The sequence below is a fragment of the Anopheles coustani genome, chromosome 3 (assembly GCF_943734705.1).
Source record: "Anopheles coustani chromosome 3, idAnoCousDA_361_x.2, whole genome shotgun sequence".
In the NCBI taxonomy this organism is placed as follows: domain Eukaryota; kingdom Metazoa; phylum Arthropoda; class Insecta; order Diptera; family Culicidae; genus Anopheles; species Anopheles coustani.
In genome coordinates, this window is record NC_071288.1 from 67,625,126 (window position 1) to 67,648,425 (window position 23,300).

At 42.4% G+C, this 23,300-nt stretch overlaps 3 protein-coding genes across 3 annotated transcripts; all 3 read left to right on the forward strand.

Annotated features, from left to right (window-relative positions):
- Positions 1 to 3,754: 3,754 nt before the first annotated feature.
- Positions 3,755 to 9,818, forward strand: LOC131265709 (uncharacterized). Its single transcript, XM_058268015.1, has 7 exons — positions 3,755 to 3,904; positions 3,977 to 5,013; positions 5,079 to 5,181; positions 7,860 to 8,033; positions 8,114 to 8,380; positions 8,453 to 9,489; positions 9,548 to 9,818. Exons 1-7 carry the CDS (start codon positions 3,755 to 3,757, stop codon positions 9,816 to 9,818), a joined length of 3,039 nt encoding a protein of 1,012 aa, XP_058123998.1.
- Positions 9,819 to 13,266: 3,448 nt separating this feature from the next.
- On the forward strand, positions 13,267 to 15,270 carry LOC131265719 (esterase B1-like). Its single transcript, XM_058268025.1, has 4 exons — positions 13,267 to 13,503; positions 13,584 to 13,832; positions 13,905 to 14,941; positions 15,000 to 15,270. Exons 1-4 carry the CDS (start codon positions 13,267 to 13,269, stop codon positions 15,268 to 15,270), a joined length of 1,794 nt encoding a protein of 597 aa, XP_058124008.1.
- A 3,212-nt stretch (positions 15,271 to 18,482) lies between these two features.
- LOC131265729 (esterase E4-like) lies at positions 18,483 to 20,616 on the forward strand. The gene is made up of 4 exons (XM_058268036.1): positions 18,483 to 18,719; positions 18,800 to 19,087; positions 19,160 to 20,196; positions 20,263 to 20,616. Exons 1-4 carry the CDS (start codon positions 18,483 to 18,485, stop codon positions 20,522 to 20,524), a joined length of 1,824 nt encoding a protein of 607 aa, XP_058124019.1. The 3' UTR covers positions 20,525 to 20,616.
- Positions 20,617 to 23,300: the final 2,684 nt, after the last annotated feature.

Here is a 23,300-nt window from a genome sequence, read left to right on the forward strand (position 1 = left end):
GACAACAGCACTTAACGTGACCATCCCGATGGCAACCATGCCGTTAGTTTCCCGTGGTCGGGATCGTGGGCTACCGCAGGCGGTATCCGAATAAAAAGAACACCCTCCTAACAAGACAGTGCGAAAGACATCGCCCAGAACCAAAACAACGGCCACGCAAATCCCGTTTATTAATGGACACTGTTTGATTAATGAAGGAGCTAGCTTCTCACATCCGTGTAGAATGCGAAGCAATGTATCTCGCAAAGCGGAAAAAAGCGACTAGAGTTTTCCTTTCCATTCCCCGCTAACAAATAGCGCAGCGGAAACAAATTTGCAGCCTGTCCAATAAGCTGCCGGCCCAGAGCAGCTTAAACTGTCACTAGTCGATGGTCGGAGTCGGAGTCGGAGTCGAGTTCGGGAGGGATCCGAAGCGCGGGTGGCAAAACATGCGGCGTTACTTTGCCCTGGCTTTCGCTGGCCGGTTCCGGAAAGGAAATCCGAAATGTATCGAGTCCCCGGGGGGGTGGGGTGAGGAGGGAAAATACTCACGCTGGGATGTTGTCGCGCTTTCAAGCTCTAATTTTTCTTCCACTTTCGTTCGGCGCTCTGATTGAATCATCCGGACGGGGGAACAGACGTGCCCGAGGATCTTTCCACTTCCCTGATGTCCCTTGGTTTTTCCCGTCCCTCCTCGCCGTTCGAGCTTCAGCTGTTCAGCTAAATAATTGTCCTCTGTCGGGCGAACAACGGCATCCGGGAAAGACAAATGCTGAACGACGCCATGATTCAGAACCAACGCGAACTTGCAGCCAGATGCTGTACATATATATGTTTGGGAGAAGGCGACGATGGCTGGAGCCAATGGAACCGCACTCTGGGGACAGGTTGGACAAATGTGACAAGCACCGAGACTTTCGGTTTCTCCATTTCACCTTGACATTTGTGCCGGGTTCGGGCCGGGTTCAATCCTGAGGGATGGATGGGAGTTGTTGTAGACGCTGACGTCAAATTAATGACCCGATGGGCTTCGCCAAGCTGGACAAGGTGTTGTGGAATGCCCTTTACCGGGATGTTTGTGGATAGAGTCGTGCCATCGATTGATCTCCGTTTCAAGGTTCCCGGTACGAGGAAAAGGAAAGTTTGTGCATCAAGAGTTTGTCCTCCAACTTTACGAGAAAAATACTTTCTGCGGACAACTTGTTACCTGAACAATCCACACCTGGATCCACACCTCCGGGGAAGTTGGAGTAACGCAGTCAACTCAAACAAACTTCTGGAATGGAATGAATTCTACGAAGCATTAAAAACTGTTATCGTAATGCAAGAAAAAAAATTTCTACCAAACGCCGTCTTGAAGTTTGTCCTTTAGCTCGGTCGTGTCAGGGAAAGGAAGCATTGCACATTGCACCACCTTCCCGGTGCAAGGTGGAAAAAATCATCAAGTGTTCAACCAGCTCCTCGAATGCTTGCCTGGAAGTAATGCTTGTTTTGCAAAACCTAGCCATGCACGAATTTTCATCCCGCACCCCGGCATGCATAAACAAATTATAGTACCTTCATCTGCTGTTGTTCTCTACATAGAACTCCTCCGTTCTTGACGCGCGTCACTTCAAACCGCACTACAGCACCAAGGTACCAGCACGAGTTTTGAGCACGAAAATTGCAACTAAACATGCGCGGCCGGGTCGCCGGCTGGTTGCTTTCCATTCATAATTAATTTATGTGAAAACACAATTAGTATGCTTTGATGTTTTATATATTCTATTTTTGGGGTGTGTGTGTGTTTTTTTTTCACCTTCAGTTTTGAGCTGGTTCTTGCTTTGGTAGTGTACAATTCTCTTGATGCACGTCGCTGGTGGGTGTATGATAGAACTGTCGGTCAGGAAAGGACTTTCCAAAACTCAGCTCCACTCATCCATTTCCGCTGGGCCTAGGGAAAGCTGTATGAAATTGTTTGTTTGTTTTCTAAGGTTTAGTCCAGTTGGAAATTGTATTTAGTAACATTGTTTTGCCCTCGGATTTTCTCGACCTTGGGCCGATTTTCCAACCGGCGCTACCACTCGGCTGTCGCAGACCCAAAAGTAAACGTAGTTTAATAGTTAACACTAGAATACATTACTTTGGAAACTTGCCCGAATGCTTTTTAGAGGTCATATTATTTCGTTTTTGAAATGTCCTTCATCATACTATCTTTCTAGCACACACATTTCTTTTCTCCGTTTACAATATCGATTTCGAATAAGTAAAGCTGGAAAAACCTCAATTCCGACCGTTTTTGCATTACACCGGTCTAACGGAATGAGAAAGAAATGCATCGAAAAACCAAAAACGCCAAAAGATAGCCAAAAGATAACAGTTTACGGATTTGAAAAACCTTCAAAAATAGTGAAGTTATAGCGTTTTACAAATAGGGGTCAAAATGACCCCCAAAAATCATTTTAGGGATAGTCAAGTTGGTTCTCGGAAACGGTCGAACAGGAAAATCGGAAATTCTTGTTTTAGATGTAGCTTTAGATTTTAAGAAAAGCCTCTTTTTAATATTCTGCCGTTTTTGAGGTATTAAAATAAAAAATTGCGTTGGTGTCAAAATGACCCCAATTTGATTCTAATGTTAATGTAACAGAATCACGATTTGATTGATGTAGGTTTCCATCTTCATAAATATCTTGGTTTCCGATGAAGTATTCTGTTGTGTGCCATTTTGGCAAATTGAAATGGGAAAAAGCTTGGTCTGACCAGCTTCCTTAATGGTCTGATAGCCTGAATAAATATTGCTGGACACTTGCAAAACTTCCCAAAGTAATGCTATGCTTAGCAAAGGCGAACTTGTGCGCTCAATTTTGCAATGCCTAAAACACCGCATTTTTGTCTAATTAGTTTCATCTCAAATAAATCAAACGAGTTAAAATAAACCAATTGGTACGATTAATTTCGCATTCAAATTTGGCTGCAAAGGACATTTAAAAGATTGCATTATGTCAAATAATTCTCGAGTTATGATGGAAAAACCAATTCTGCCTAAGTTGTACACTCACCTTTGCAGCTGACTGTAAGTAAGAAATCAAAATATGTTTGCCATTCCTACCAATCAGCTCAATTCTCAGAACTACTTCCAATCGCCACGAGCGCTTTGATCTGTCCATTTACTCGCTCCTAGCATGCTCGATTGTAAAACTATGATGAGCTTATCAATAGTAAAGTCAGATTCTAGATTGTGTATGTGTTTTTACAGGATATATTAAGGGTAGCGTTTACGGCTTACCTCGGTCAGTACAAAGTGAACGTCTGTAGAGTGCGTCTCATTTCAGTGCCTACAGCAGAACGAAATGGTTGCTGATTTAGCTTATTTTCGATTACTTACGATACTTGTCAGTCTTCTGTACACTCAGCTAGCATTCGTGACAGCAGATGACGATGAAAAGAACTTAGCAGAATGTACCGTTCAGCTGGGACTTCAATCCACAGCTCAAGGTGTTCCAAATATCACTTTTAATGGAGTGCCATTTTGTGAATATCTTGGTATTCGGTACGCAAAGCCTCCCGTTGGGTTGCTTCGATTTGCAGTAAGTTTCGAAGTAACTAAAAATCTTCTAATATCTCATTCCGTAACCAAGAATGTTTGCTCCATAAACATTGAAAATAGGACCCAGTGCTCGAGGAACCAGAAGGTCACAACAACTACACTGCGTACGGGAACAAATGCCCACAGTTTGACAAGCACACTGCCGTGATCGGAGCGGAGGACTGTCTGGTTTTGAATATTTTCACAACAATGAACAATACGAATAGCCGTGATGGTAGTGCTACACGTGTACGAGCACGCGCTCGGCGCCTCTTGCTCCCAGTGTTGGTGTACATCCATGGTGGTAGTCATGATGTTGGTTACGGCGATGTTCACGGCGTCGATTTGCTTATGGAAAATGTTTGTATAGAAGGTTCTACCAACCAGTAATGTCAACTCTGTTTACTTATAACCTCTCCCATTGTTTTGTAGGACGTGATCGTAGTAACGATCAACTATCGACTTGGGGTGTTTGGATTTTTGAAGGATGAAAAGAACAACATCACGGGAAACTATGGACTGAAGGATCAACTCGTGGCTCTCGAGTGGATAAAACGCTATGTTAGCTATTTCGGTGGTGATCCCAATCGTGTCACGGTTATGGGACACAGTTCTGGCGCTGGTGATCTCTCCCATCACCTGTATAATGATCGTGCTCGAGGATTGTTTCAGGGAGCTATTCTTCTGAGCGGTTCGATGCTTTCGCCCTCGGCGTTGCTCTACAAAGGCGAAGAGTGCATGGATAATTATGTGCAAGACCTCAATGCATCGACCGTGGAGGAGCTTCGTGAGAAATCATTTGAGGATTTTTTCCTTGTAAAAAACAGATATCGGCACGCATATGCCTTCATCGGTATGTTCCACCCATGCTTACCTCCGACACTAGAGGATCACCCCGACGATGAAGCGTCATACTTCAGGCAGTCTCCTCACAAGCTCGTTCGAACGAAGGCTCCACATCCGATGCCGGTACTGATAAGTGAAACCTCCACCGAATTTGAGCTCATGCTAAAGCATGTGTCGGCCCCCGTGATGAGCAAAAACTTTCCCAACAATCAACGTCTTGAGCAGCTAATTCCGATGTTGGAAATTTTTCAATACATTAGTATGTGGGTAGTCTTAGTAGGGTTGGAAGACTCACAGAGCCAATTCTATCGCAAGATGGCGAGCATGGCCAACCTGCATTATCCCATCAAACAGTTGCTGAGTGAGTATTCGCAACGGGTGGACAGCGAGCAGGTTTACTATTTACGCTTCCAGTTCGATGGAAAGTTTGGAGAATGCAAGAAGAAAATATTCGCCGACTACGTGGACAACTCGGTGTACGGTGCGATCCATGGAGATGAGTTGGGGTACATTTTTAGCCCTTATAACCTGAAGAAGGCACTAGAGAATCGTAGCGAATTCCACCGTGAACTATCGGTGCACAACAAAACGGTAGAGCTGATAACTAATTTCGTGAAATATGAGTAAGTCCTGAACAGCACACTTGATGGACCGAATTCTTTAAGGACCCAATTTCATCTTCTTCTAGAAACCCGACACCGACACGCAAGGAACTGTCTGATATTGTCTGGCCTTCGTACAACGAGTCACGCAATCAAACTCAGTACCTGAACATAGACGAAGAGTTTAAGGTGCGGGACGTCGAAGATCGACAAAACATTTACTTCATGATCTGGCGAATCATTTATGAATGCCTTTACTACGAACAATGCGAGGCCGTCACGATACTCCGTCAGCTGTCGAGAGATACGTTGTGGACAGCAGTGTCTACAGGGAATAATACAGATTTAAACACGTAGAAACCTGAGCCTAGGCTTGTTCCAATTATATATCAATATGTTTGCCCTACTGATAACGATGACGAATCTTTACCAGAAACTATCTCAGGTTGATTTGTATCACGGGTGCATGGTAGCGTTGTTTTACAGGGTTTGCCTCCTATATTTAGCTCTACCCCACCGATTATTAAAATTGCTCATCATCTGTTGTCTATAAAGCATGTGGTATTGAAATAGCTCATCGACTGTTGTCTCTAACTCATCTGACTTTGTCTCTAACTCATTTGACTTTGTCTCTAACGCATCTGGGTTGTGTCAAGCTGAAAACTAGGGAATAAACAAAGAAATTGTGGTTATGATACATTGTAAAACTCCAAGACCAATAAAAATTATTATTTTTGTATGCTTTCAAACTACTCTTATGTTTTTTAAACAATTTAGCGTATACTTTTCATTCGTGCATGCATACGTATGTCAACTAAGAAGGCTGCATTGTGGTGTTCAACCCGGTGGCATTCTTGCACGTTGTTCAATCTCACCATAAGCATACCCCAGAGCATACGCAAGGTCACCAATATTATAACGTCTTCTTGGATGGGTTTGATCACAAACTAGCTTAAAAGAAGGTACACTGAGAGCTCGAGGCGCGTACGAATTCTATGCCTTGGCATCAATTCTGCCGGTGAATTATGTTCTTCCAAAAGTTTCTGGGGCGTACTTCTATATGTGCAAATACACTAACCGAGTCAAGTCCTCCGAACACAATGTCGTCAATGTAAACAGCTAATCCTTCTAGCCTAGCCAGTATTGTATCAATGAGCTGTTGGAAAGCTCCCGGGGCTGCGCTAACTCCTGGAGACAAACGGGTATACCTTTATAGACCCCGGTATGTATTAACCTCTACCACTTCTTCCTGTAGAAAGGCATCGGAAAGATGTAACTGGCTGATAATCTCGCAGTTGCTTGGATTAGCGGATATCTCCTCCGGCAGCGGTAAGGGGTACTGGTGTGACATCAGTGCTTCATTTGAACCGGTCGAGTAATCACCGTAGATTCGCCTAACGTATGACAACTTTCGGCGCCGATCATTCAGAATACTAGACGCGAGTGATAGCCTTCACTCTCTAAACGCTGCAACTCTCCTTCTCTCACTCAAACTTCGGTGAGAAAAGGGATGGAAACGATATTTTTGAACCTTCATCTGCATCCTGCACGGCGTTAAGTTGGTTGTAGATCAATGGTTGCGTTGCCAACATGGGATAGATAGACATAGATTTGGGAAGCAAAAGAAGGGAAACGATCTTCTCGAACGCCAAGGACTTTCCACATCGAAAACCCAGTCAACAAAGACAGAGTTGAGTCGCTACGCGCGCCCAAGGTGCATACACAACAGTTATAAAAATCAATTTCGTCCTCTGTAGGTAATTTTTTTAAGTGTTTCTTTATTTCTTTATTTATCACTTATCCATCTCTGTTAGTATTGCAGATCGTGACCATTTGACTGCTAGTTAAAGTTCCCGTAACAACTTTGAGTGGCAACACATCGATAAAAAAACATTCCAGAGTGCTCAATCTTAAGATTGTCCAGACTCCTAGATGGATAGACTACAAGCATTGTTTGACACTTGGACTCCGCCTGTCATGGGTCCACGGATAGTGCCGGATTTTTGCCGACTAAATCCCCTCGACGTCTTTTGGCCCCTGAGTCCTCGTTCGGATCTAGTCCAGGTGGATACTACTACAAACGAGGGATGAATGCTCAATTTTGCGTAGCAAAAACCTGCCTGTTTTAACAAATTATTGAAAAAAGGAACAAGAAGTAAAAACAAAGTTTGCACTTTTCATTTGTAAAATAAAAAAGCCACAAACGTGAATTGAAAATACTGCTTTTTGTTGATATTTCCTTAAGTTATAATAGACAAACTAACTCCCCTTTAGATGTATGCTTAACTTGGCGGACGACTGTAAAAACTACAAATATACATCCAAATCATTGGCCCATAGACATTAAATTGAAGTACATTATGTCAAATTATTCGCCAGTTGTGATGGAAAATCTAATTCTCTTTTAGTTGTATGCTGTTGTAGCCGACTGTAAGTAGGCTCGAGTGATCTGTCTACAATTCCAAACAATCAGCTGTTCACTTCAGGAGAACAACAGCTAATAACTCTTCATTTCTCAGAAGTACTATCAGTGCACATTCCCATCATCACCCTCTGATGTTTTCATTTGCTCGCTCGTCTGGATCTTGCTCCATACAAACTTTAGCATTAACCTTGCATGCTTGATTATAAAACTATGATCAGTTCATCGTTAATAAGGTCAGATTCTACACTAGTTTGTGTTTGTCGTTTTCAGAATACACTAAGGGTAGCGTTTACGACTTACTTCGTTCAGTACATAAAGAACATCTGTGGAGGATTGTGGATTTGATTTCGTTTCATTTCATTGTCTACAGCAGAACAAAATGGGTACTGGGTTAGTTTATCTTCAATTACTTACGATATTTGTCAGTCTTCTGTATGCTCAGCTTGCATTCGTGACTGCAGATCACATTGGCACTAACTCAGCAGAGTGTACCGTTCAGCTGGGACCTCAATCCACAGCTCAAGGTGTTCCAAATATCACATTTAATGGTGTGCAATTTTGTGAATATCTTGGTATTCGGTACGCAAAGCCTCCCGTTGGGCTCCTTCGATTTGCAGTAAGTTGCGAAGTGACATAAAATCTTCTCATATCTAATCCCATAACCAAGAATGTGTGCTTCAAAAACAATGAAAACAGGATCCAGTGCTCGAGGAACCAGACGGTGACAACAACTACACTGCGTACGGTAACAAATGCCCACAGTTTGAAGACGTCAACAAGCACACTGCCGTGATCGGAGCGGAGGACTGTCTGGTTTTGAATATTTTCACTACCGTGAACAACTCGACTAACCGAAATGGTAGCGACCAGCTCGTCATGCTCCCAGTGTTGGTGTTCATCCATGGTGGTAGTCATGTGATTGGTTCCGGCCAAGTCCACGGCGTCGATTTGCTTATGGAAAATGTATGTATAGAAGGTTCTACCAACCAATGATGTCAAGTGGGTTTACTTATAACTTCTTCCATTCATTTGTAGGAAGTGATCGTAGTAACGATCGACTATCGACTTGGGGTGTTTGGATTTTTGAAGGATGAAAAGAACAACATCACGGGAAACTATGGACTGAAGGATCAACTCGTGGCTCTCCAGTGGATACAGCGCTATGTTAGTTATTTCGGTGGTGATCCCAATCGTGTCACAGTAATGGGACACAGTTCTGGCGCTGGTGATCTCTCCCATCACCTGTATAACGATCGTGCTCGAGGATTGTTTCAGGGAGCTATTCTTCTAAGCGGTTCGATGCTTGCGCCCTGGGCGTTGCTTTACGAAGGCGAAGAGTGCATGGATGATTATGTGCAAGACCTCAACGCATCGACCCTGGACGTGCTTCGTGAGAAATCATTTGAGGAATTTTTCCTTGTAAAAAACAGATTTCGGTACACATTTGCCTTCATCGGTTTGTTCCACCCATGCTTACCTCCGACACTAGAGGATCACCCCGACGATGAAGCGTCATACTTCAGGCAGTCTCCTCACAAGCTCGTTCGAACGAAGGCTCCACATCCGATGCCGATACTAATCGGTGAAACCTCCACAGAGTTTGAGCTCATGCTAAAGCATGTGTCGACCCTCGTGATGAGCAAAAACTTCCCCAACAATCGACGTCTTGAGCAGCTAACTCCGGTGTTGGAAATTTTCAAATACATTAGTATGTGGGTAGTCTTAGTAGGGTTGGAAGACTCAAAGGGCCATTTCTATCGCAAGATGGCAAGCATGGCCAACGCGTATTATCCCATCAAACAGTTGCTGAGTGAGTATTCGCAACGGGTGGACAGCGAGCAGGTTTACTATTTACGCTTCCAGTTCGACGGAAAGTTTGGAGAATGCAAGAAGAAAATATTCGCCGACTACGTGGACAACTCGGTGTACGGTGCGATCCACGGAGACGACATGAGCTACATTTTTAGCCCTTATAACCTGAAGGAGGCACTAGAGAATCGTAGCGAATTCCACCGTGAACTATCGGTGCACAACAAAACGGTAGAGCTGATAACGAATTTCGTTAAATATGGGTAAGTCTTGAAAAAGACAGTTGACAGAATTTAATTGCTAAATTACGTCTTCTTCTAGAAACCCGACACCGAAACGCAGCGAACTGTCTGACCTTGTCTGGCCTTCGTACAACGAGTCTCGCAATCAAACGCAGTACCTGAACATAGACGAAGAGTTTCAGGTGCGGGACGTCGAAGATCGACAAAACATTTACTTCATGATCTGGCAAATCATTTATGAATGCCTTTACTACGAACAATGCGAGGCCGTCACGAAACTCCGCCAGCTGTCGAGAGATACGTTGTGGACAGCACAGTCTACAGGGAATAATACAGATTTAAACACGTAGGAAACTGGTCCTAGGTTTGGTCCAATTATTTACCAATATGTTTCCCCCATTAATAAAAATATCAATATTGCTTTCAAATCCCCCCAAAAATAAAGGATTGAAAATGTACCGACGTGTAATCGACATTGATTACGCTGACGACGTCGATGATGATGATGACGACGACGTTGCCAATGAGGTTGATGACGAATCTATACCTGGAACTATCACAAGTTGATTTGTATAATGGATGCGTGATAGCGTTGTTTTGTATTCATCGACGTCGCAGGTCTCTAGCAATATATCCAAACCCGTTGAAGTTTTTGTGCTAGAAGTTTACTGTTCTATGTACCAAAAATAATATCATCAACGGACGACTCTTGCATCTTTTTTACCAACGAAGAAGGGCATTAAAGAGAAGGTAGAAATCAGCAACCAATAATTAGCTGCAGCAGTTAACATTTCCCATTCAGCAGCCATTTCTAAACTAACTATATCTTACATGGGAAAGAAGTTACATAAAAAAATCTATGTCTAGTACGAATATATGGGTGATGTGGTACACTACAGTACAGCCAGCTGCGTTGACTACAGTAGGTGCAAATTCCATCGAGAACGTCCTCCGAGAACCATCCTCCGTGATTCCAAGGATGTATACCTACCTTCTCCAGTGTGTCTTCATTCATGGTGATACAGGAAAAGGTATCTGGGATGTTATCCATATTCCCTGCAAGTATTGTGTCTTTAATGTATTGACCAAGAGTCCAACCCGCTAAATCTCTGACTCAAGTACAGTATACGTACACACAACATGAAGTCGTAACAAGTTGTATGAATTTAATCGGCACACCCCATTTAGAATACTCGATGGGAATGATGGCCTTCACTCTCTAAACGCTGCAACTCTCCTTCTACTGTATGTAGCATGGCATAGGCCACTGAACTTTTAGAAGAAATATTGGACTCACTCCTTCCTTCAGGACCATACTAAACTTTGCTAGTACGCAGCACTCAAATTTCGGTGCGAAAAGGGATGGGATATTTTTAAACCCTCATCTGCATCCTGCACGACGTTAAGTTGCTTGTAGATCAATGGTTGCGTTGCCAACGAAAGCAGATTGCCACTCGTAACTCTTATTAAGCACTGTAGCTGATGACGTCCAATCGAGACTTCGCATTGGAATTCACCTAATAATTGCACAACATGACTGGATGCTGACCTGGCATTTTGCACATGATCGTTTTCAATTATTTCGCCATCTTTGGGATGATGCGCAAAAACCTTCTTCATATAATGAGTAATTGTGGTCATTCGTGGAACTTCTTCGTTTCTCATCTCGCACGCAATGCTTTTCTTCGAATCAGCACTCATGGTGGTATCATGCTTTAAGCTGTCGACCGCTTGCAATTATCAGTCATCTGGGCCAGGGTAAGCACGCTCCTTTCTTCCAGGCAGCTTAGTAGTCCGATACGTGTCCCTGTGAATTCTCTTTACACTTTAGACATTTTAGCTCTTTTTCCGACATAGTAGTAACAACGTCGGTTCCTTCACACTTAACACCGAAAATAGTTTCGTTATCAGTTCTTCCTGCTGGGTTGAGAATACTTGTTGTTGCGGCTGTATTGCTTCTCATTGCTGCTTAGTAATTTGCTGAATCTAATTGCTGATCAGGTCACCATTGAGGTCAGGTTCGAAACTAGTTTTTTATTTTGTGTTTCAGGATACATTCACAGTAGCGTTCACGTGTTACCTCAGTCAATACAGAGAGAACGTCTATAGGGTGCGGATTTAAATTTGGCTTCTTTTCATTTAACAGATAAACAAACAATTTTCTTAAAACAGAACGGAATGTTATCATCAAAACACCTAGTCTCCTTTAGTTATATGCTCATTTTTGCGACTGACTCAGCAATCAGTTGCAGAATTTATAAATAAAACATCGCATAACTCTTCAACTCTCAGAACTACTTCCAATCGGCTCGAGCGCTGAGTAAAAACAAGCAATAAAAAGGCGTAGTTTCTTTGCCCATTTCCAGCTTCCCCCTCTGTTGTTTTCATTTGCTCGCTCGTCTGGATCTTCCTCAGGAGGCGGAAACTATAGGACTAACCGTGCATGATCGATTGCACAACAATGATGGGCTTATCATTAATCAGAGGTTAGGTTTTGGACTAGCTGTTTGAGTCTTTTTCAGGATGCATTAAGGGTAGCTTTCACAGCATACTTAGTTCAGTACAGAGAGAACGTCTGTAGAGAGCGGATTTGAATTTGACTTCGTTTCATTTCATTGCTTACAGTAGAGCAAAATGGTTGGTGGTTTAGTCAATCTTCGATTGCTTACGATATTTGCCAGTCTTCTGTACACTCGATCTGTACACTGACAGCGGATAACGTTGAAAAGACCTCAGCAGAGCGTACTGTTCAGCTGGGACCTCAATCCACTGCTCAAGGTGTACGAAATAGCACATTTAACACTTGAATCCAAATTGGGGTCATTTTGACCCCTGCGCAGTTTTCGTTTTTAGTATCTCGAAAACGGCTGAATATTTTTACAAAAAAAAAGGCTTTTCTTAAAATCCAAAGCTATATCAAAAATAAAAATTTCAGATTTTTATGATTGACCAGTTCCGAAAACCAACTTGACTATGCCTAGAATGCTTTTTAGGGGTCATTTTGACTCCTACTTGTAAAACGCTATAACTTCTCTATTTTTGCAAAAATTTCAAATCCGTAAACTGTTGCTTTATAGCATATTTGTTGACTATCTTTTGACGTTTTTGGTTTTTCGATGCATTTCTGCATTAACATCGAATGGTGAAGTGGTACATAAAAAAATTAAAAACGACAACAGATAGTTAATAAATATACTAAACCGTAACAATTTACGAATTTGAAAAATCTTCAAAAATAGTGAAGTTATAGCGTTTTGAAAATAGGAATCAAAATAACCCCCAAAAAGCATTCAGCATGTTTCTAAAGCAATGTAGAATACGATAGCGCCAATGGAGTGCAATTTTGTAAATATCTTGGTATTCAGTATGCACAGCCTCCCGTCTCCAATTCTCCTCTGGTTGTATGCTCAATTTTGCAGCCGACTGTGAGTAAGAAAGACACATCTGTTTGCTGTTGATAACAGCTGTCCAATTTCGAAGTACACCAGCGCATAACTCTTCATTTCTCAGATGTACTATCAGTGCACATTCCCGTCATCACTCTCTGATGTTTTCATTTGCTTGCTCGTCCGGATCTTGCTCCATACCAACTTTAGCATTAACCTTGCATGCTTGATTGAAAAACTATGATCAGTTCATCATTAATAAGGTCAGATTCTAGACTAGTTCATGTTTGTCTTTTTCAGGATACACTAAGGGTAGTGTTGACGACTTACTTCGTTCAGTACATAAGGAACATCTGTAGAGAGCGGGTTTGGATTTGACTTCGTTTCATTTCATTGCCTACAGCAGAACGAAATGGTTGGTGGTTTAGTCCATCTTCGATTACTTACGATATTTGTGAGTCTTCTGTACGCTCAGCTTGCATTCGTGACTGCAGATGACGTGCAAAAGAACTCAGAGGAGTGTACCGTTCGACTCGGACTTCAATCCACAGCTCAAGGTGTACGAAATATCACATTTAACGGAGTGCAATTTTGTGAATATCTTGGTATTCGGTACGCAAAGCCTCCCGTTGGGCTCCTTCGATTTGCAGTAAGTTGCGAATTAACGTTAAATATTCTAAAATATTATCCCACAACTAAGAACGTTTGCTCCATAAACATTAAAAATAGGATCCAGTGTTTGAGGAACCAGAAGGTGACAACAATTACATCGCTTATGGGAACAAATGCCCACAGTTCGATGATATCAACGAACAGTCATCCGTGATCGGAGCGGAGGACTGTCTGTTTTTGAATATTTTCACTACAGTGAACAACTCGACTAGCCGAAATGGTAGCGGTCAGCGCGTCTTGCTCCCAGTGATGGTGTACATCTTCGATTCCGGCGAAGTTCATGGCGTCGATTTGCTTATGGAAAATGTTTGTATAGAAAGTGCTACCAACCAATGATGTCAACTGCGATTACCTCTAACTACTTCCATTCATTTGTAGGATGTGATCGTAGTAACGATCAACTATCGACTTGGGGTGTTTGGATTTTTGAAGGATGAAAAGCACAATATCAAGGGAAACTATGGACTGAAGGATCAACTCGTGGCTCTCCAGTGGATACAGCGCTATGTTAGAAATTTTGGTGGCGATCCCAATCGTATTACAGCGATGGGACACAGTTCTGGCGCTGCCGACCTCTCCAATCACCTGTATAACGATCGGGCTCGAGGATTGTTTCAGGGAGCTATTCTTCTGAGCGGCTCGATGCTTGCACCTTGGGCGATGCTGTACGAAGGCGAAGAGTGCATGGATAATTATGTGCGAGACCTCAACGTGTCGACACTGGAGGAGCTTCGTGAGAAATCATTTGAAGAGTTTTTCCTAAAGGATGACGGATTTCTTCACTGTTTTGCCTTCTCCAGTATGTTCTATCCATGCTTCCTACCAACGCTAGAGGATCACCCTGACGATGAAGCGTCATACTTCAAGCAGTCCCCTCACCAGTTCGTTCGAACGAAGGCTCCACATCCGATACCAATGCTGATCGGTGAAACCTCCACCGAGTATGAGCTCATGCTTAAGCATGTGTCGGGCTTCTGGATGAGTAATAACTACCCCAACAATCGACGTCATGAGCACATGCAGGAGATTTCAATAATTTTCGAAAACATTAGTATCTGGATGGTCTTGCAAGGATTGGAAGACTCACAGCGTCAATTCTATCGCAAGATGGCAAACATGGCCAACATGCATTATCCCATCAAAAGGTGGCTGAAGGAGACGGTGCAATTGTTGGACAACCAGCAGGTTTACTATTTACGCTTCCAGTTCGACGGAAAGTTTGGAGAATATAAACACAAAATATATGCTCACTACGTGGACAACTCGTTGTACGGAGCAATTCACGGAGACGATCTTAGCTACATTTTTAGCCCTTATAACCTGAAGGAGGCACTAGAGAATCGGAGCGAATTCCGCCGTGAGCTATCGGTGCACCAAAAAACGGTAGAGTTGATAACTAATTTCGTGAAATATGGGTAAGTCTTGAAAAACACAGTTGACGGAATTTAAGTACTAAATTTCATCTTCCTCTAGAAACCCAACACCGAAACGCAGTGAACTATCTGATCTTGTCTGGCCTTCGTACAGCGAGTCACGTAATCAAACGCTGTACCTGAACATAGACGACGAGTTTCAGGTGCGGGACGTCGAAGATCGACGAAATATTTACTTCATGATCTGGCGAATCATTTATGAATGTTTTTACTACGCACATTGCGAGGTTGTGACGAAACTACACCAGCTGGTGAGATATACGTTGTTGGCAACACTGTTCACAGGGAATGATACAAATCTGCCTCATTGATAAAAATATTAGTGTTGCGTTTAAATCCTTCCAAAAATAAAGGATTGAAAATTGTACTTTTGTTGTTTTTTGTTTATTTATACACTTTTTTCACCCCCAATGAGAAGCATTTTGAACTCACACTCCCAAATCTAACTTCAAACTGATCGAGACATATGTGTTGTTTTACGTTTACACATGTACAAAACGTTAACAAACAGGGAAAGACATTGACGACGTTGATGATTTTGGCGACGACGTTGCCAGTGAGGACTATGATGATTCTTTACCAGGAACTCTCACAGCTTTTCACCGAGGTACCAGGTCTCTAGCAGCATATCCAAAGCCATTAAAGTTTGCTTTCTTGTTTTTGTGCTAGAAGATTGCTGATATCGGTAAACTGTGGTCTCAACTGGTTAATACGTTCCGTACCAAAAATAATACTTTCAACAGACGAACCATGCGTCTTTTTTACCAACGAAGAAGTACGTTAAAGGATCTACGTACATGTATTTGCTAGCATATGTAAAAAAGCAGGTTTCGAATAATGACTTCAACTCAAAAACAACACGTTTGGCTTCCTTTAGCTTTTCGTTTTATTTCGATTTACGGTGTCAACTCTGACTCACTTTCCGTGAGTTGAAACGCAATTGCCCGAACTGAGCGAAATTTCCGTCGGAACTAACGAACTGCCCCCATCAGCACAGCGCGCGATGCTTACATAGCCGTTTTCTTGCCACTCTGAAGAGGGAAACTCTCTCAATCCGGTTTTCCCACTGGACACTTATGTTACACCAATCGTTGGCCATTATACTGCAGTACCATTTGCTGGTTATTTTGCGAGTTTTTTATTAACCAATAAACAAAGCTTCTGGCTATCCCTTTCATCCTCTCAATTTCCGGGTGTCCAGTATGCATCATTTGCAACACCTTGCGTCGCCTGCGACGCCGGTATTACTAATCGTTCTCCAAAAATAAAGCGATTCGCATACTGTTAGGACTCGTCCTAACGAGCGCGAATAAAAATTAAGCCTAAAAGGATTAGTGGGTACGCTTACTGGAGCGAACCAAAAATGTATCCTTTATTTCACGTAAAGTTTATTCGCGACTGGCCATTTTTGCCCCGACTTCCCTTATTTATAAACTCGACCCGGAGGCGATGGCCGACCTCAAGGGTCATCGATCGGCGATCAGTCAGCTGATCGCCGAAGTTCCCTTTTTCGGTGTTGTCATCATCTGGTCGGTTTATCTTTTCTGAGCCGAATTGACAGCTGGCGTTGGGAATGAAAACCGTTCCTAACACATACCGTTGAAAGGGACTCACATCTTACTAAGAACATTCCTATCTTCTGCCCTTCCACTTGGACTGGCAACCCATTCTGGAGGTCACCAACTCGCGATGATGCAATCTTCTTCTGGCTTGTCATGTTAGTCTATTAGCCGGGATGGTACATCTGTATTTCTGAATAAACGAAGAATATTTTGGTTTGTTTGCAGTCGAAAATATATACATAAACGGACTAGAGCCGTAGATCGACTCGGCGGCCGTGAACAAAGTCGTCATAACGCCCGGTTCTGTGCTGCAGATCACCAATTCTAAACACTGGTCAAGCCTCCTCCGCGTGCCCGTTGGGTCCCTTTCCGAGCCCTCTCTGGTCAGATAAATAACAGGCCTTCTCGCTATATTCCCCAGTCATCTCAGTCTCCCGATTTCTACTCAGTCTCCCGATTCGACATTCCATCTTCTTCTCCAAGTGCTATATGCGTCCTGTACTCCTCGTTCAAAAACAATCAAGTTTACGTTCAAAAACATCAAGTGCGCGTAGATCCGTCTCATATCCTTAGAGCGCAACGGGCCTTATTAATGTACGGCAGACCGTTAGTTTTGTTCGCCAGGAGACTTTGACTGGATAGTAGCCACTTGCGTAGACTACAGGAGGTACAATTTCCAGCGCATTTCCAGCCACTCCTCCGAGATTCTAAGGCCGTGTCAGAGTCACATGTGACTTGAGATCCGAGGTATACAAAGGAACACTTCCCCTACAGTGTGCCAGAAAACTTACTTCATGCCCAATAATGTGACATCGTAGGCATTTGTAGGACTTCTTCGGATAATTTTGCGCGAAATGCCATCCTCCACAAAGCCAACATTTCACTTTTTTCCTCTTGCAATTTGCAATGTTTTGGTTTCCACGACGCCTCTCACAAGACAGCAATATTTTTCTCCAAATTATCTCTAATGAGGCATTCATTGGTCATCTGAACCACGGTAAGCTCTTTCATTTCTTCCAGGTAGCTTAGTAGTCGGATGCTTGTCTCTGTGACTTCTCTTTCAGTCTACGCAACAACAATATACACTTTAGCTCTTCTTCCAACATTCTCGATGTCTCCCGAGTCAAATAATTTGTCTACCTTCTCTACGGTTGTTTTAAAGACGAACTCATTGGCTTTAGCCAGTAGTATATGGCTAATGTACTTTTCATGCTCGGTTAGTCCTAGCTTATTTATTATCAACCTGACAAGAGTGACGTCGTCCAACCGCTCCGTGTCTTTATCGAACAAATGTTCGTACCTGCTGTACCATGCAGCAAAAGTGACGTGATCTTCTCGATCGTACTGGAATTATTTTTTGTTGCTTGCTAAGGACTCTATTGTTCTTGCCGCAAGGAATCTGGGACAAGGAATGCCTATTGTTGCTGCTGCATTGCTTCTCGTTGCTGCTTGATTTGTTTATGTCTTTTTCAGGATACATTCACAGTAGCATTCACCTCGGTATACCTCGGTTAGTACTGAGAGAACATCTATAGAGTGCGGTTTTAAATTTTGCTTCGTTTCATTTCATTGCTCACACCAGAACTAAGTGTGATGATCGAAAACTCAAGTCTCCTCTATTTGTTTGCTCAATGTTACAGCCGGCTACAAGTACGAAAGAGACATCTGTTTACTATTTCTAACAATCAGTTGGTCAATTTCTTAAACAGCGCATTACTCTATAAGTAAAAACAAACAATTTATAGCATCTTCCTTAAAACAAACTATAGCAGTAACCTTGCATGCTCGATTGTATAACTATCATGAGCTTATCATTTGTAAAGTCAGATTCATAGTAAGGTCAGAGAATATATTAAGGACAGCGTTCAAGGTTTTCCTCGATCAGTATAGAGAGAACGCCTGTAGAGTGCGGTATTGGATTTGACTTCGTTTCATTTGAGTGCCTACAGAAACCTTTAAAAATGGGTAGTGGTTTAGTTTATCTTCGATTACTTACGATATTTGTCAGTCTTCTGTATGCTCAGCTTGCATTCGTGGCTGCAGATCACGTTGGCACTAACTCAGCAGAGTGTACCGTTCAGCTGGGACCTCAATCCACAGCCCAAGGTGTTCCAAATATCACATTTAATGGAGTGCAATTTTGTGAATATCTTGGTATTCGGTACGCAAAGCCTCCCGTTGGGTTGCTTCGATTTGCAGTAAGTTGTGAATTGACCTAAAATATTATAAAATCGCATCCCAAAACTAAGGATATTTACTTCGAAAACATTGAAAACAGGATCCAGTGTTCGAGAAACCAGAAGGTCACAACAACTACACTGCGTACGGGAACAAATGCCCACAGTATGAAAACATCAGCAAGCAGACATCCGTGATCGGAGCAGAGGACTGTCTGGTTTTGAATATTTTCACAACAGTGAACAATATGAATAGCCGTGATAGTAGTGCTACACGTGTACGAGCACGCGCTCGGCGCGTCTTGCTCCCAGTGATGGTGTTAATCCATAGTGGTAGTCATGTGATCGGTTCCGGCGAAGTTCATGGCGTCGATTTGCTTATGGAAAATGTTTGTATAGACGCTTCTACCAGCCAGTGATGTCAACTATGTTCACTTCTAACTACTTCTAATCTTTTGTAGGATGTGATCGTAGTAACGATCAACTATCGACTTGGAGTGATTGGATTTTTGAAGGATGAAAAGAACAACATCACGGGAAACTATGGACTGAAGGATCAACTCGTGGCTCTCCAGTGGATACAGCGCTATGTTAGCTATTTCGGTGGTGATCCCAATCGTGTCACGGTTATGGGACACAGTGCTGGTGCTGGTGATCTCTCCCATCACCTGTATAGCGATCGGGCTCGAGGGTTGTTTCAGGGAGCTATTCTTCTAAGCGGCTCGATGCTAGCACCTTGGGCGATGCTTTACGAAGGCGAAAAATGCATGGATAATTATGTGCGAGACCTCAACGTGTCGACACTGCAAGAGCTTCGTGGGAAAGCATTTGATGAGTTGTTCCTGGCATATGACAGACTTCGGCACTGCTTTGCCTTTGCCGGTATGCTCTACCCATGTTTCCTTCCGACGTTAGAGGATCACCCCGACGATGAAGCGTCATACTTCAAGAAGTCCCCTCACCAGCTCGTTCGAACGAAGGCTCCACATGCGATGCCGATGTTGATGAGTGAAACCTCCACCGAGGTTGAGCTCATGCTAAAGCATATGCCGGCATTCTGGAAGGGCAATAACTACCCCAACAATCGACGTCGTGAGCACATGCAGGAGATTTCAGAAATGTTGGAGAACATTGGTATCAAGGTGGTCTCGGAAGGATTAGAAGACTCACCGAGCCAATTCTATCGCAAGATGGCAAGCATGGCCAACTTGCATTATCCTATCAAACGGTTACTGAAGGAGACTGCGCAACGGTTGGACACCGAGCAGGTTTACTATTTACGCTTTCAGTTCGACGGAAAGTTTGGAGAATACAAGAACAAAATATTTGCTCACTACGTGGACAACTCGGTGTACGGTGCGATCCACGGAGACGATCTTGGCTACATTTTTAGCCCTTTTAACCTGAAGGAGGCACTAGAAAATCCGAACAAATTCCGCCGTGAGTTATCGGTGCACATCAAAACGGTAGAGCTGATAGCCAATTTCGTTAAATATGGGTAAGTCTTGAAGAAGACAGAATGAAAGTTGACAGAATTTAAGTGCTATATCTCATTTTCTTCTAGAAACCCGACACCGAAACGCAGTAAACTGTCCGACCTCGTCTGGCCTTCTTATAGCGAGTCACGGAATCAAACGCAATACCTGAACATAGACGACGAGTTTCAAGTGCGAAATGTCGAAGATCGACGAAATATTTACTTCATGATTTGGCGAATCATTTATGAATGCCTTTACTACGAACAATGTGAGGCCATCGCGAAACTCCGTCAGCTTTCAACAGGGAATAATACAGTTCTGAACTGGATGAACTTCCTGAACAAATAGACAAACATATTTGCTTCATTAATATACCTTACCGTAAAGAATATTAGTGCTATTGCTTTTAAATCCGTCTAAAAATAAAGGTTTGAAAAGTCCCTTTCTTTCTTTCTGTTTTTTTCATTAATTTTTTCCACCCTATACGAATAGTATTTTGAAGCGATTTACGATAATCTTCATGCACTCTGCCTATCTATGTATAAAGAAAACATTCATTGTTTTCAGACTCTTAAATTAAACTTGAAACTGATCGTGACTTTTTATTGCTTTACGTGTACACATGTACGAATACGTTAACTCGGAAACGACGAAGATAACGATGACGATGATGATGATGATGATGATTATGACGACGACGATGATGATTGCTGGTGAGGACGGTGACGAATCTTTACCAGGAACTATTAACACGTTCCGTACCAAGACTAATATCATTAACGGACGAGTCCTGCATCTTTTTTATCAACTAACTAGCTGATTAACCCGATTTCATCCGTGTAGAAAAACAATTCCAAACGAAAGAGTGTTTTCATTCAGTGTATTGAGTTTTACAATGTTAAGAATGTTGGACGTTTCACACTTGAAAATTGGCTTTCTTATTAGTATGTTGGGTATAAATCGAATCGATTTTGTGTGATTGAGAATATTTGTAGCAGAAGATAAAAGAAGTCTGAGATGAGATTGAATACTCAAATTCGATTCCATTCGATTTAATGACCCCAAAAAAAACAACGAAAATGATACCCATATTGCTTTTAAACCATTGTTGAGATATAGAGGTAAGATGGTAGCCCCTCTTATCCTTTCTTGTACATGGATGAAATTTTATTAGATGATGGCTACATATTTAAGAAGTATGTGTACCAAATTTTGTAAAAATCCCATCCCATAATTGTTGAATTATTATTATTTTTTTTCATTTGAGGTGTTCGGTGTTCGGGGATAGGGAAAAGTTTTCGGTTCGGGAAAGGGACGGAGGATATTCGAAATCATAAAAAATTAGCTACACTCCACCCTAGTTTGGTTAAGGTAGACTTATTAGATTTTGCGTTGAATACATGTGATCAGAATTGACGTTTTTTGTTCTGAGAATTGCTATTGTTTGGCTGGAGAAGAGGACGGTAGTGGGAGTCTTAGCTAAGATTGAACATTAAGAGTGAGGCCATTCGATTTAGAGACCACAAATACTGCGAAATTGGTACCCATATAGCATTTTTACTATTTTTAGGGTAGGGGGTAATTTGAGAGCCCCCTTTTCCCCTTGCCCTAGGAGGTTGAAATTTTAATCAAAGCTATGTCTCTTTGTAAGCAGTATGTGTACCAAGTTTGTGAAAATCTGTTCAATAATCGTAAAGCTTTAATTGGTTTTCCTTATTTTTAGACGGTTGTTATCCGGGAGGGGTAGGGAGGTATGGGGACATCAATAAACGAAGTCCAAATAATTCATCCTTGTAAAATTAGCTAATATCCAGTCAAGTTTGGCACAAATCGATCCGTTAGAGTTTGCGTAATGCTGTTGAATACATGATAAGAAATAACGCTCTTCGTTTTGAGAATTGCTATTGTTATGCTGAAGAAGAGGAGGATAGAGGGGCTAAGATTGAACATTAAGAGTAAGGCCATTCGATTTAGAGATCATAAATCTTGCGAAATTGATATCCATATTGCATTTTTACCATTTTTGAGGTAGGGAGTAGTATGCGAGCCCCCCTTTCCCCTTCCTCTAGATCGATGAAATTTTAAACCATGCTATGTCCTTACGAAAGCAGCATGTGTATCAATTTTTATGTAAATCCAATCAGTAATGGTTGAGCTATAATTGTTTTTCATTAATTTTAGAGGATAGGTGTTCGGGAGGGGTAGGGAGGATTGAAGATATCAACAAACGAAGTTCAGATCATTCAATCCTGGAAAATTAGCTACCTTCCTGCCAAGTTTGGTGTAAATCGGCCCGGTAGATTTTGCGTGATGCGAGTGCATACATATATATATACAGACAACGGTGACTTTTATATATATAGATAGATAGATAGATAGATAGACAAGGGCATTAAAGAGGTGGTAGGAATAGGTTAAAAAGTAATATATAAAAAGTTACAGAGCATAAAAAATGTTTGTGTAACACGAGTATACGAGTGATGTGGTACCGGGATGTGTTAATGTGTGATATTTGCTTGCTACCAGTTGATTTAAGAACTTTGTAAATCACCTTTCCTACACGTTGTTCAATCTTCCCAGCGGTCACGTTTTCTGCCTGTACTCCTTGGCATGCACAAAGTCACCAATACAAAGTTATAATGTCTTTGACAGGGCTTGACCATAAACGGGCTTAAGCTTTAGAGCTACACTGAGTAGCTCGAGGCACGTACGACCGGTTCTGTGCTGCAGATGCAAGAATTCGAGACACCGATCCTCCGAAAGTCCGTCTCGACCTGGCCAAACAACCATACTCGCTGCGGCCTTCTCCTCCGCGAGCCGCGTGCCTGTAATGAAAAGGAGATATGAAAAGTTATCCCCTTACCTCAGTCCTCTGTGGGAAGCAAACTGAGAGGACGCGAGACTAACGACCCTACACAGCATTATCAGCTTGTTCGGAATCTGAAACTCCTTCATCAACATCCACAGCTGTTGCCGGTCAATGCTGTCATAGCTCGCCTTGAACAGCTGGTCCGTTGTCGAGCGTCGCTCCATGAAACCGGCTTGATACTTTCCTACAAAGTTTTCGGCCAGGGGAACCACCTTAGTTCTCCTGTTAGTGCCCGTGAAGCATACTGAAAAAGCT

Bases quoted from the DNA above. Each gene is read 5' to 3' on its own strand.
- LOC131265719 (XM_058268025.1), top strand. From the start codon at position 13,267: ATGGTTGGTGGTTTAGTCCATCTTCGATTACTTACGATATTTGTGAGT. The intron at 13,504-13,583 runs GTAAGTTGCGAA...CATTAAAAATAG, and splicing joins TTGGGCTCCTTCGATTTGCA to GATCCAGTGTTTGAGGAACC. The intron at 14,942-14,999 runs GTAAGTCTTGAA...ATCTTCCTCTAG, and splicing joins ACTAATTTCGTGAAATATGG to AAACCCAACACCGAAACGCA.
- LOC131265709 (XM_058268015.1), top strand. From the start codon at position 3,755: ATGAACAATACGAATAGCCGTGATGGTAGTGCTACACGTGTACGAGCA. The intron at 5,182-7,859 runs GTGCGGGACGTC...CTGTATGCTCAG, and splicing joins ACATAGACGAAGAGTTTAAG to CTTGCATTCGTGACTGCAGA. The intron at 8,034-8,113 runs GTAAGTTGCGAA...CAATGAAAACAG, and splicing joins TTGGGCTCCTTCGATTTGCA to GATCCAGTGCTCGAGGAACC.
- LOC131265729 (XM_058268036.1), top strand. From the start codon at position 18,483: ATGGGTAGTGGTTTAGTTTATCTTCGATTACTTACGATATTTGTCAGT. The intron at 18,720-18,799 runs GTAAGTTGTGAA...CATTGAAAACAG, and splicing joins TTGGGTTGCTTCGATTTGCA to GATCCAGTGTTCGAGAAACC. The intron at 20,197-20,262 runs GTAAGTCTTGAA...ATTTTCTTCTAG, and splicing joins GCCAATTTCGTTAAATATGG to AAACCCGACACCGAAACGCA.